General features: G+C 33.5%; 1 protein-coding gene across 1 annotated transcript in view; it reads left to right on the forward strand.

Annotated features, from left to right (window-relative positions):
* The first annotated feature begins 805 nt into the window (after positions 1-805).
* Atg17 (autophagy-related 17) overlaps positions 806-14,638 on the forward strand; it is a 52,236-nt gene continuing 38,403 nt past the window's right edge. Inside the window, exons 1-3 of the mRNA XM_089630911.1 lie at positions 806-1,028; positions 8,057-8,261; positions 12,607-12,815. Coding sequence (XP_089487037.1) covers positions 8,194-8,261; positions 12,607-12,815 — 277 coding nt within the window. The 5' untranslated portion in view covers positions 806-1,028; positions 8,057-8,193. The remainder of the gene's footprint in view (positions 1,029-8,056; positions 8,262-12,606; positions 12,816-14,638) is intronic.

Below are 14,638 nucleotides of genomic sequence, written 5' to 3' on the forward strand. Positions count from 1 at the left end.
ATGTTCGAGGTATATTTTGAGAAATCTTTGGGGTGCTATAAAACCCTCACCCTGTAAACCTAAAAAACTTACTATTCAGGTAGACTTCTTCTATGTTCTCAGTGGTGACTTGTTTTTAGTTGCGAGTCTCTATTATAAATATCTGTTTTATTCGACGGTCTGATTCATCTTTATACATATCATCGATGAGATCGGTGACGTGACAGTAAAATATTTAGGTAAACAAGTCGAATTTATCATTTAATTAGTACCTATTCCGGTTGGCATCAATCAGTCTGTGGCCATTGTGACAATACTGATAATTGCAAATTACTCAGAAATAAACAACGCAAAATAAAATACACGTGTTGGATAATTTGACGTCAATGTTTATTTTCGCTTCGCTTTATCCGTTTTCAAACATTGCTACGGTTGTAGGTATCACTATTTATTAGTGCCGAAATTTTGTAAACAAGTTGTATGGATTATGGAATATAGTATGTAAATAGTATAATCTCTGAAGGTTTTTCTTTTGAAAAATCTGGCCGTGCAAGGCAAGGCGAATGTTTAAGTGATTTGATAAAAAATAAGAAAGATTCATTCAATTTTGTAATATCCTGGTCATATTATCTAGCAAATAATTTTATTATACTATTCAACACACAAGTAAACACGCAGTCAACAATAAAAAAATCAATACATTGAAACATAAACGTCAAAAGTATGTAAACAACATTCTTAGTACTGAAATCTATCACTCTGAGAAAATGGCAGCATAATCGCACGTGTGTTCAGCACCACCTGGCGACCATTGTGAGAAGCAGCCACTTTCTGACACTACAAACAAAGAACGAACAGCGTCAGCTGATGCTTGTGTGACCTCAGTGTTCATGGTAAACTTGTGCTTCGCGAAATGTATCGTAATATCCCTCGGCAGTGACCAAGCCTATTGCAACAAATGTTAAATTATTATAATACTGCCGTTTGCGACGCCGTGTAGTTTGTGCGTCGAGAAATGGCCGGAAATCTGCAAAATACTCGAAGAAAATGTGAGTTTATAGTGATTTATTGTGTATTTCGTCTACCCTTTTGTTCGTCGGGAACAGTGTTTTCGGACACTTTGTATGACCGTCAGTTTTATTCTAGCTGGTCAATTGCACCTTTCGATGCGGATTTCTTTGTTTGGAATGGTTTTACCTTTGTTATGATCAGGTATCAGTCTATCTTTTATGTTTGTTCCTATTCTGTCATAGTCTGTAAATAAATACACCAATATGTACGCGCTATATTATGCTATATGCTGCGAATTACAAACTTGACGTTACTCTGCCCGCCGCCCAAAACTATAGCAAAATAGAGGAAGTGAAATTAAACGCAGGTCACATCTCGTATTCTCCATCTGTATCGATTTCGTCAGCAAACTTTATTTTCTTTACATCTCCATGAAACCCTTTCCGTGTTTATATTTCTAAATTATGTAATGTCATAATATATTACAAATATTTTCTTCTCGGTCACAGTGACATGTTAGTCATTAGCGCAAGATTGATTTTATTCTTTGATTTGATATTTCACAACATTTATTTAAGAATATAAAAAACGATGGAACACAATAATAACTCGAAAAATTAAATAATACCAACGAAATTTTTCTAAATATTATTAAAAGTATTCACAAGGCTAAATTTTCGAAAACTGAAGTTTCTAAGTCAACTTTACAATTTTTTTCACGGTCTTTCAATATAACGAGGCTTTGTTTATAAATTCATGAATTATAATTAATTAATTTCGTCCACCCCAAAGTCTACATATCAATTTTAATAATGTATGTTTTCTAATACAGAACATGTTTTTCCCCACAATCATGCTTCATAATATTATGCACATAGTCATAGCAAAAAAATCTGTTTACAAAATAATATAAAGGCTGTTAATTGTTGATAATAAAGTTTGCACCAAAATAAAAAATAAAGTAAATATAAGTACCTACCTACCCACCTAGTATGAGGGGGCTATGTTGGAGGCTTGTTAATTAATAGGTAGTTACCTACCACCCATTCCAAATTATTACTTTTACTGATTTTTCTTCTTCCTTTTTAGTATTGATCTAACAGAATTATTCAATCAACTTTGTTAAATAGATTTTTCGCACAATTCTTTCAAGGCGCATTGCCCTGATGTAGCATTGTCCTATGAGTCACCCCCAGCCTGTCTCACTAGGTAATAAACCTGACAAATCCCAGCTTTTATACATTATCAACTCTTTTAGTCGTATCTCTTGTCTCACAATGTTTAAATAGAGGGGTGAATGTCAACCTTCACATTGGATGTTGACATTCTAGATAAGATTGGGGCATCCTTGTTTTAAAACGCTCTCCTAGGAAGTGAATGCACCTCTATTACTTGTGTAAAAGGTTAACACACTGATAAGCCAATCAACAACTTATTGATAGTGTCAAATATGAATTTATAAAAAAGCAACATATTTTCTTATATATTCACTTCTCACTCATTATTTTTTTTTCTTCCTGTTTATTAATAATATTACCCTGTAAATAATTCAATGATATCAGCTTCTATCTCAAATTACATTATATATAAATAATAGTTTCTTCCAATAGATTGACTTATTTGATCATAATGAGAAGTAATTCTACAATATTGTATGACATCACAACAAACTTGTTTAATTTATTTATTCACTGTCTCTGTTACCTTGTCATTTATCATTAAAATATTATGTATTTTAGAACAATATTTATAGACATATAAAGAAAAATGATTTGATGACTGGCATTATCAAATATTAGTTTTGTCATTGTCGATTTACAGGTTATGATATTCTGTGAGTCATCCCTTCAGTTATTTTTTCATGGTCAAAGTCTCAACAATGGCTGAGCATCTCTTGAAAGATTTAACTTTTTATTATTGTCAGTACGTTGACCTTGAAGTCGGTACATTTGCAAAAAACGGTGGAATAAGATACAACAATTATTATTTATTTGATTATTGAAGACAATATTAGTGATTCTTAAAAGGAAATCTGAAACAGAAAAATCAGAAAAAGATACTGTCGCATCTAGGACTTAAACCCTCAAGTCCTAGTTGCGATCATATCTTTTTCTGTTTCGGATTTTCGTTTAAGAATCGCTAATATTGTCTTTAATAATTAAATATTACAATTTGAGGTTTTACCATTGATGTCTAATATTAGTCTATGGGTTTTAATCAGTTATTCCAAAAATAAATGAATATTATTATCTATGCTTATATTTGAAATAACTTTGCAATGAGCAGTAAGCAGTCTCAATAATAGTCAAGTGGTATCTTACCTCCATTTTGCTCCAAAGTTTAGGATTTAATGTTAAAAAATATGGAACTTATATTTTTCTGCAAGGTTCATTTACAGTGTAAAACACAAATAAAAACCAGATTGACATGTAATTATCTATATTTTTTTCATCGCATTTTTCGCTATCTAAAATCTATAATTATATTCAAATCTAAAGTTACAAATTGAATCTCCAGACTTGCTAATAATATCCTGCAGATTTTTTTCTTATTTTATTTATATATATTTTCAATTTGAATACTTCACCAGATACTGACATACTCAATTGGGGTATGTTGTGAGAATGAAGGTAGTGGGGAGGGGAAGAGGAAGGTGGGAAAGAACTTGGCTGCTCAGATCTTATCACCAAACGTGGCTAAAGCCATTTCAAGCAACGTTTCAATTCTGAATAGTGGTCTTACACCAGGGCGATACTCAGAGCATCTTCCACTCTGGAATGTGCCGCAAAAATACTATATATAAATAATACTAAATGAATAATTTGTGGAATAATCAAATAAAATTTACTGCCTTTTAGCTGCAGGGGTAGGCAGAGAAGTTTGGCTTCCAAACATCTCTGTCCTAGTGCACATTCCTTGCTCCAATAATACATTACAAATCGACTCTTATGTCATGCCAACTCTTGACATGACCCGAATCAAGTATTTGATTTACTTGATCATGCCATGCCTTCCTCTGGTAGCCCCAGCTTCTTCTTCCGTTTACTCGAGCATCACATATTATCCTTCTGACATTCCCTTCTCCGTCCAGCCAATCCATCCATCTTGCATTTGATACTTTAATAATAATTATTATATTACTTTCTCTCTATAAAATCTCCGCATTGAAAAAGTACTGCCAAGTATTTATTTAGTTATATTTTAGAAATTTTGTTACTTAAGTTTTTTTATTAAGTACGGGTTGATTCGGAGAATTTGAACAATTCTTCAAATTTGAAAGTTAATTTTCATGTTCTGTGCAAGTTTTTTTCAAGTCCTGTTATTATTTCAGTTCTGTTAAGTAACTAGCCTATAATAACAGAACTTTCACAGACCCCGAAAATGAATGTTGAGAATAAGGAAGTTGAGTCCATTTTTTTTATTTTTTTTTATCAATGTTCGCATTCAAACTTAAATACTGGTATTTTTTTTTTTTTTTTTTAAGTTTGTTTTCATAATTAAATTAATTCTCAAAGTTTAAATTTTATTAAGCCCGCCAAAACGAGCGGAATCCGAGCGGTAAGAGGCGGGGTGTGGTGTGACGTCATTAGAACTGTGAAAACCACGACGCTCAAGCATTTTGTATGGAAAAAATTTTAATTCTTCAACAAGGAATTCCAGTAATTTTTTTACCAATGTTAACCGTCTATTAGAATTGATGTTATTAAAAAAAAAAGAAAATTGATTAAGATTTCATAGTTAAATTAATATTTTAAGTTAGAATATTTGCTTTTCCCGCCCGGTACGGTACTGTACGGTATTGCCGTGGCTACTTGTTGACGTTCCACGCGCTAATTCAGGACCACCGCGCAGAAAAGTAAAGACCAAAAGTAAAATAACGGTTTACAGCCCAGTTTACTGTGAGACCTTTCTGGGCGGCCGGCGGCCTGAAGTGTATCACATGCTATGTGACATGTATAATAATAAAAACTTCTAAGTTATGCAATAAACAACATATTATTATAAAGCACTATACGAATATGTATCTTTAGAAATCCATTTCATATAATAATAACAACAAATACGTACATATATTTGACAAACCCAAATAAACCTTTGGCCTATACACCTCTCTCATCTAAACCGACCATCTCTCATGTAATAGAAAGAGATGCACCATAGGTGATCCGTTGAACGTACAAGTCACGACACATGTGACGTCAGAATTCTTTCGACCAATCGTGGAGCGTCTACAGTCTATGTGTACGAACACAAAGAACGCGTGTTTCGGCTTTCAGATTAGCCGGCGAGTAAGCGGCCGACTGGCGCAGGCGCGCCGACAAGAATGTTTGTATCTAAACGTGTGAGAACGCACATAGTGAAGGCAGGTTCAGATTTGTGTCCGCGCGCTGGCCCGCCGAGAAGCTTTACCGGAATGAATTCTTAATTCCGGCTCGCCGGTGCGGCCGGTTAGTGAGGCTTGTTTTGGAAGCTAGTTAAGTGTCAAAACATAAACAAGTCCTGTCAAAATGAGCGACTTACTAATTGCTGCTGTTTTTAACAAATCGCCGATCTGGGATAAAAGAAACAGTTTACATAGGAACAGAAATGTTGTCGACAAGTGCTGGAAAGAAATCAGTAAGGATATGAATGAAAACGGTACGAACTGAGAAAATTTTATAATAACCTCAAATGTCACGAGTGAAATAAGGTGTATTTAAAAAATCTTTCTTCGTCCGCCTTAAGCTCACTAAACAAGTGATGATATTCACCATGACTTTTTCTACTACTATTAATTGGATGAATACCAATTGTTTATTACTTAATTTCAAGAAAAAAAGTATAAAATCTTCTTCCTACAAGCTTGACATTTTGTTAAAACTGACAGCTGCTATCAGGCTACCGCGCAAATAGCGCGGATTTTACCGGCGTTCTATGTGTCCACAACTCGGCGGATATCTTCTCCGGCGGACTCAGGCACTGAGTGCTGGTAATCTGTAAGCCGAAACACGCGTTCTTTGTGTTCGTACACTATTGCTATTGAATGCTTTTTCAAGAACGTTTAACTAATTCTAAGAATAATAATATAGAAATATATTTATATTTTTAGAATCGATATTTTTTTATCTACATGAACATATTTTTTATAAGTCAAAATATTTTTCACTCAACTTCCTTATTGATGAATTGTTCAAATTCTCCGAAATAACCCGCCCTAACTTTTGTTGGTTCTCAGGTGAAGATAAACACCTTCATGACTTATTTGTTTTACTTAACTCTTAGGATGCTGCGGGTAAAATGTCATCCGCCCGCCGTACAACGGCGTACACTCTAATGTTATAAAAAAATATAATGTAATACAGACAAAATTTATTAGATTGAGATTTATTATATTTTCCAGGTAAATAAGGGTTCTCTATAATTAAAATAAGTCATATGAGGCTTTCCCATAAATAAATATAGTACTATGACTTGGAAAATGACTAGTCATGATTTTTGAAGTGGAATTTTGCAATTTTTTACACATTTTCACAGATAAAATAAACATATTTGCAAGTGAAGAAACAACAATCTTGAATAATCTTAAGATACATTACTTACTTGCCAAGCGAATAAAAAAAAATAGTATTCTTAAAGCATTTTTTAGGTTTCAAAATACCATAAAATCGAGGCAAGTGTGGTGAGCCAATAGGAAATGTACGGTGAATGTCGTGGCACAGTAAGGGTTATAGCCTTCTACGAATATTTCAATCTCTCTGTTAAGGGTTAACCCGTCTTAAGATTTCGTCAGATCCAAAAGGTTCCAAATCGATCAAATAACATAATTTTTAAAAGGAAATTGATTCCAGCTTGTTTTGCTCGAAAACAAAATAATTTCCATATTAGTTCACTATCAAAATGTTACATTCGCATTTATTTATTAAAATTATGTTAAGGGAATTGGCGCTTTACTTCTTTGTACTATATCTTTTTCTTTAAGGCGATCCCATACGTAGTAATGCAAAATCATGTGTTTTTGGTTTGAAAATTTTTCGCCTAGAAATTTTTCAGGTGCTTTAATTAAATACTGCGAGTAGAATACATCTTGGCCTTTGAAATAATCGAGTATTTTTTAGATAAGTGCTTTAATAAACCCAGAAAAAAATAATGTATACGGCCTATGAAAACTGCTTTGAAGTTCAAAATCTCCTACTTACGAACCCATTTTCGGTTATGATTTTATTGTATAATGTGACAAATTAAGTTATTTATAAAATGATCAAAAAAATTTAAATATTTATGCCTGAACATCCACAAAATAAAATAAAATTCACTTTTTGGCCATGATTTTTTCTTGCATAAATCAATACAGGCGGATGGTGTTAAGCGGGAATTTAAACCTTATCGCCATCTACGTAAGGGTTGTTATTGATAGCGGCTCAATTTAGAATATTATACAACGTAGTGCATCGCCTTAAAACAAATTTACCTGTATGGAAATTAATTCCCGATATATATATTGGACCATTTGTCTATTTATTTCTCTGTTCTCCCGAACCACGTTAACAAAATTTTTCATTATTTCCACAATCCCAAATAATCAATTGTCTATAATGCTAGATGTGACATATTTATGTTATTAAACAAATGTTTTGTTAACGCCGAAGTTAACATTTGGCGTGAATTTATCTTGAGCGCCACCTGTTTTTTTTGTTTGAGTAAGGGAAACAGGAAACCATTGATGGAATTTCAGGGTTTAAGTGGACAACGAGTGCTGGCATTCATAGGTTAGGTTATTGTAATAATTTATGTTTCTATATCAGCTTAGATTAGTTTTTTTTCTCTGGGCAGAGTTTTCAAGTTGTCAAGAAAATTTGTGGGCAATTTGTGTTTTTATGATTCCACGGTGCTCCAAGCCGTTGAACCAAAAAATAAAGAATGACGGCTTCCTACCTTCCGATTCCAATCTTGCCACCTTGAAGAAAAGTGTTGCCAGGCGCATCCCACACAGTTCCTTTTATGTGGGGAAGGAGAAGTTCTTACTTTGTTACGATTATATACGTAACAGTTTTGCTAATGTGGTGTTTGTTTATTGGTTTGTTTACAGTGTTTGCAGTTGCAGATGACATTGGTGGACACTGACCAGAGGAGATAGACGTAATCATTAGTTTACGAAGCGGCGAAAGCTGACATTGTGAATGCATTTATTTATATTTAATTGTAGCACATAATAAATCAGGCAAGATGCTCTACGTATTTCACGTGGACACGGGCACCATGATGACCTTTGACATCAATTTAGCACTGGAGAGGTAATTATTATCATCCATTCATACTTTTTACTTGTAAACACTATTAATTTATTTACTCATCTATTTGCTGATATATATCTTACTTTCTGTTTAGTTGTACTATGATAAAAATTGAGTTTAATAATACATTAGGTATGATTTGAAATTTTCGCAGCCAAAAGTATTATAGTGATTTGTTTTTGGGGTATTATGCCATGTTGCGCTACCTCCTTCTTTAGTCAAAGTTTCGGATATCCTGATGATGGACACTGCAAAGCTGTCCGAAACCCCAAAAACAAATCACTATAATACTAAAATAATACATTATTCTTGGTGTATATGATTAATACAATCATCACAACGTTTGTACTCTTTCTGTAATCCGCCGCTCAATTATCCGCAAACTACTATAATCTGCCGTTACTTTTACTAGTTAAAAGCACAAACTCAATTTGCCAGTATTCAAATTTAGTAGTCCACCGCGTGGCTTGATTCGAGCGCCAAGCTTTGTACACTGACGCGACGGGTTGGTTTATCTTACTTTTACACACTTAGTCAATACACACCCGTCTAGCTTAGCTGACTATTTTACCGATCAACAGGGTTCACTATTGTTGTTTTAGGAAAATTAGATAAGTCCTCTGTGTATTCTAGCAATTGTCGCATTCTTCCTTCTGCCACATTTTTGTTGGAATAAGTATATAAAATGGCATAAATGTACACATAAGACCTTAACTTTAAACCAAAATAATTAAAATTTTACGAAAGATCGATGGCGGTGTCTGCTTATTTTTATAAAATACCCATTTTGGTTTTTAGTTTATATTGTGTGTATGCACTATAATCCGCCGCTTTCATTAATTGGACACCTTGCTCGGTTTTTGGGGTGGCAGGTTACTGAGAGAGTACCTCCTGTATTTATTTTTCTACTTAATAACTAACTACCAATAATATCCCAATTATGTCATAATATTTCCATGTGTTAGAGCTTAGAGTCGGAATAATGTTAGCGGTTATTTTTTTATACTCATGTTGTAGCTTATCTGTCGGGATGTTATGAAGCATGTGATTTACTTCAAGTTTATCATTTCTTTTGTCCTGTCATAACTATAGTGAAACTCTCTTAACCATCCAGCGGGCGCGCTGTCGTAAAATTTACGACAAACGCGCCTTATCGCTTCCCCCACTCTTGCGACTTAGTTGTAAGCATCGAGCTTCGAGCTATGCTAGAGTCAAATCAAATGTCAAACATTTACCGCAAGATATAAATGCTTTTCTCAAAGTGAATTACGGTAGGGCAGTTGAACCGATAACAGAAGAAGAAAACAGAAGCTTTCCAAAATGCGGTGTTTGTCGGTTATGTGCACTGGATAAGAAAAGATCCTCAGCATCAATGAAGTGTTGCCGTTGCCAGTCCTTTACATGCAAGAACCATTCTTCAGTTGAGGTGGTTTGTAACAATTGTAAGGATGAGAATATTGATTCTGACTAAATAGGTCGATACAATATTTTGTTTTGAAATATTAACATGTTTAGAGTGTTGCTTCGTTTTTTTTAAGAAAATCAAATATTTTTTTTTAAGTACTGCCTATTATGATTTTTCATATCCTTAAAGAAATTCCCTAACGTTTGTATAAAGAAAACACCACTTACATGGAGAAAACTTGATGACGTAAAATTTACGACAAGCGCCCGCTCAAGGGAAATTTCTCAACGCGCCCGCTGGAAGGTTAAGAAGTTTTTCAAGGGACCAGAAAAAATAGTCTTCAAAATACCAAAAAAAAACAAACGTCTTAAGCATGAAACTTTTTAAGTGGAAACTTCCTAAGCGAGTTTCATTTTACACTAGTAATAATAGTAGTACTAGTAAAGTAGACCCAAATTATTTTCATTATCAATGTTTTGAGGGATTCGGAATATGCTACAATAAATCTTTATTTTTTTAGTATTAAATACACATTTAAAGACATGCAGTAAGTAGTAAATTGCCAATGAAGTTAAACCTATATTATTGTTTAAAAACAGGTTGCAATCGTTAAGCTAATAAGAACCTATTTTTTTCTTGAATGTTTTCATGTTTATTGACATGATTTTAATCTTATCTGATTATAGAATGTCACATTTTATATCCAAGGTCCTTGTTGTATGGATTCAGGAAGTTAATTTACATTTTCCCCTCCAGCTAAATTGCTAGCATTCATTTTACTACATTTTCTGAATCCCTTGAAAAGCTCACTAATCAACTAACAAAAACACAAATGAATTTTTCTTCCGATTTGAATGTTTTAAACAATTGGGAAAAATGCATCTTAACATCTAAATAAACAAACAAATGGCCACTTTCATTAAGTCTGCCGTATTTAATTTAATTTACACTTCATTCTTTTTATATCTTTTATTGTTTGAGTTATCTTTTCAAATACAGATGATTCACAACAGAGACGTTTTGCATTCTATTTTTATATCTTGTCGTGCCGTGCTCTTTATTATAAAGCCATGCAAGACATTACAATGAAAATACTATCTGTTATCATTCGAGGTATGGGGAAATTGTGAAAGATAAAAATATTTTCAAAATAACTTACCCCTTTTGTCTTGTATCGCAATAATAAAGGCATTTCTAACCTTTGTCTTTGTTTAACTAGTTATTTACATTCATCAAATCATTTTGGCTAAAACAAAAAACTTTTTTTTCTGTACATTTTATGTATTTACTTTTTTATAAAATACACTGTATTTAATTGTCATTAATATTGTCGTTAATACATTATGGTTATTTTCTATAAAGTTTAACAATATAATGTAATATTTTGGGCTTTACTAATAAACGCGCTTCAAACCCCATTCAACTGATAACCAACGATTAACGTAGAGTGAATGGTTGTTTGTCAGCTGTACAAAATTTAAATCACGCCCATAAGGGGGTAAAAATATACACCTTATGAATAGATGTTGTTTTGAATTAATGTTTTGATAATAGTGTTATTCAATTTTTCAACACAGGTATGATTTGAGATTTTCACAGCTAAAAGTATTATAGTGATTTGTTTTTGGGGTATTATGCCATGTTGCGCTACCTCCTTCTTTAGCCAACGTTTCAGCCAACAGGGCAGATGTGTAATCTGTTTCGTTCATTCATATAATATGTACATTTTTCCAGCTATTTTATATCTAAATGTTTCCCAATTCAGTTTATAAAGACTTGATTAATGCTCTCTGTGAGTCAATTAAATGATAAGATGAATTTCTAGTTTTTATCTTTCTATTTTAATCACCTGTTATTCATGATGTTTTCATAATAATTAATCTTTTGCATGTGTCTCAAAATCAAATACATATCTTTATTTTTAAGCGAGTTACTCAATGAGTAGAACCTCAAATTGGGTCATTTTATCATTGAAGACAAATTAATGAGAGAAAAAAAAATCACTCGAACCCAGGACCTCTTCCTTGCTTTGATTACTGAGCTAATTCAACCATATCCTCTTGCGTAATTTTTAACTGTATCATACTTTTACTGAGAGCTATCATCATTGTCTTCATTTTCTTGATGCACTTTTTTGGTGCTATCTTTAAAGATCAGTCTGATACAGTTAAATATGACATTGATATGGTTGAATTAGCTCAGTGGTCATAGCACTTCTCCTACAAGGAAGAAGTCCTAGGTTCAATGCGACTGAATCTTTTTCTGTCTTTTCTGTTTCACTTCTTTCGTTTGAGAGTCGTTAATATTGTCTTCAATGATTAAACACATCTTTATTTTTACTTTACATGGCACAATTTGTCTTCTGGCTGTGAGGTGGAATTAATGAAGGGGAAAAGAAGATTGAAATGAACCTTACTAATGCTGAGTCCAAGTGAAACCAGTTAAATATAATTAATTTCGTGGCTCAATACAAAGCGTTTGTTTGATTTGATAAATTAAAAACTTAAAGTTAAGATTTATTAGGTACTAGTGACTTACAACTAAGACTTTTAGCTAGCAACTAAGTATTGAGACTTATAGCTAGTGACTTACATCCACGACTCTTAGCTAGTGACTTATATTTACGGCTTCCAGCTAGTGACATAAAACTAAATACATATTTATGTCCTAGTGGTATTATCCCACCTGGTACAGCACTGGTGAGGGTTAGTTTAGTATAATAGTGACGTCTTGAATTGACCTTAGGTTTAGTAATCCGTACTGAACACTTGTGTAATATCCTCTTATCCTTTCCTTCTGCCTTACAGCATTGCCATATTGTGGGCGTTATAGTCTCACTGGTTCAGGGCAATAGAATATTAAAAAACAAAACACTTTTCGTACATAACCATATCACTTCAAGATAATGAAATGTTCAAGTCCTCATTTCTGCCATTCCAGCGTGGTGACCCTGAAACTGAAGATAGAGAAGGTTTGCGACATCCCGGCCAGCTCGCAGGTGCTGCTGGTGAGCGGGGGTGAGGTGCTGCGCCACGAGGCCAAGGTCTGCTCCTACAGCGCCGGCACTGACACTAATCCCATCTACATGTTCAGCAAGAATATCATTGAGTCCAGCGAACCCCCCCGCTCCTCCTGGGACTATGGATCAGGTTATTATTGATTATTAATTTCTATTATTGACCTCATTGGGTGACCTTCTACGTGTTCACGAAGAAATTTTTTGTGGATCAGTAAATTTAATATCATTTTGAATTCATTTTATGTTAACTGCATTGGATTACCTATTACTGAGCAAATTTTAGTTATTTAGTATTATATGCAAAATGGAATGGTTGGAAAGTCGGAGACACCTCAGGAAGATAATAATTGTAAATTATTATTATTATCCTGACCTAAATTGACTAATTTTCAATACCACAGCCGACAATCTTGTCTATTTTGTTAATAAATCATTTTAACTATAAAGAAATATCTAAGGCATGATTTTTATTATTACTTAAAATAGCCTTAAAACTCAGTTTTGTCATTGTTTTGTCCCCAATTATATTTAATTATCTTCAATTATCGAAGAAAACAATAACTTTGTGGCTTGACAAGCATTAAATTCAAGTTACTTTGTTTTTAACCATTTTATTATAATTTATAATTTATACATTGTGTCAACTAGTTTCCCTTTATATCCTAACCTTCTTCAGAACAGTATTATTACAGTAGAATTTTTCAGTGACATTAGTGTGAGCGATTCTGATTTTTTTCCTTTATACATTTTTCGAAGCATAAGGGTTAAAATTTCTTCGCAAAAGCTCCCGCATGGATGGTATTAGAGCTCACACATGTGTGCGAGCGTGAAACATGGTCGTAAAAAGTGGAGCGAACATGTGTGCGAAAAACAGTCCACTGGTTAACATCTTCCCGCTACAGATTATTAGAAATTTCAAGCGGTGATAGCTAGCTATCTAAAGAACCTTTTGAGCTGAAAGTTTGATTGATTGTTCTTGAAACGTTTGTGAGAATGTTCTGTAAAACTTTCATAATGCTAGAGTATCCCATTGGTGAGTTTTCATGGGACAGACGACAATACAAGTTAGAGTGACGGTACAGAGTGCGCAGCTCATGCACTGTCAGCATGGTTCAAGATTAGTGGGCGTCCTATTTCCGATGTACACATGCCGATGCATGTATCTCACATTAATTAATAGTTATTTACTTTGTAGATGTTTATTATGGTCAATAAACAACATGGTTTTATCTCAATTGATACAATTACTCTCTGCTTCAGTCGTTTACCTCTGATAATAAATAGTTATAACCAAGTAAAAATAATTATTTATTTATAATTATTTTCTCATTCCCAAAGCACATGTACAGCCAATTTGTGTTATTTTCTATCGATTAATATTTAGCCATACTCACCCATGTAGAGAAATCTCAGAATTTTTTTGTGAACTCTCTCTGTGAGGGAATACTAGTGTGGACTCCAAATTACCGATGCATTTTCAAGTCTACCCCTTACTTAGGAATTGAATAAACCTATGAGAACCCGGGTATCTCTAAAATTCCTTGCAGGGCATCCTAAATCCAGCATTCTCTATCAATGATATGTTCTAACAAAATGTTGTGCTCGACGTTTCAACATTCTAATGAATAATTCTGCTTTTTGAAGTTGAAGTACTGGGTTCAAATTGGCTTGTGAGTTTCGGTGAACATATTGTATGTTTAGAGAGTGGTTGATCCAGTTAGTTTCGAAATGAATACTGCATGAATAAATTTATTGCAGCAGAAGCTAAAACCAATTCTAGGTTCATTTCCTTAATCCTTCTCCTGATTTCAATTCCCAATTACAAGACAAGGTTGAACAGGTTCAATCAATCTTCACCATGAATGAATGCGTGAGTAATGAACACAAGCCATTGTCATTGACAAATTTCGCAACGCGTTGCAACATGTTAATATCCTTATGTTTGTTTGCATA

The sequence above is a fragment of the Hesperophylax consimilis genome, chromosome 4, assembly GCF_061612785.1.
Source record: "Hesperophylax consimilis isolate HC1 chromosome 4, BYU_Hcon_1.0, whole genome shotgun sequence".
In the NCBI taxonomy this organism is placed as follows: domain Eukaryota; kingdom Metazoa; phylum Arthropoda; class Insecta; order Trichoptera; family Limnephilidae; genus Hesperophylax; species Hesperophylax consimilis.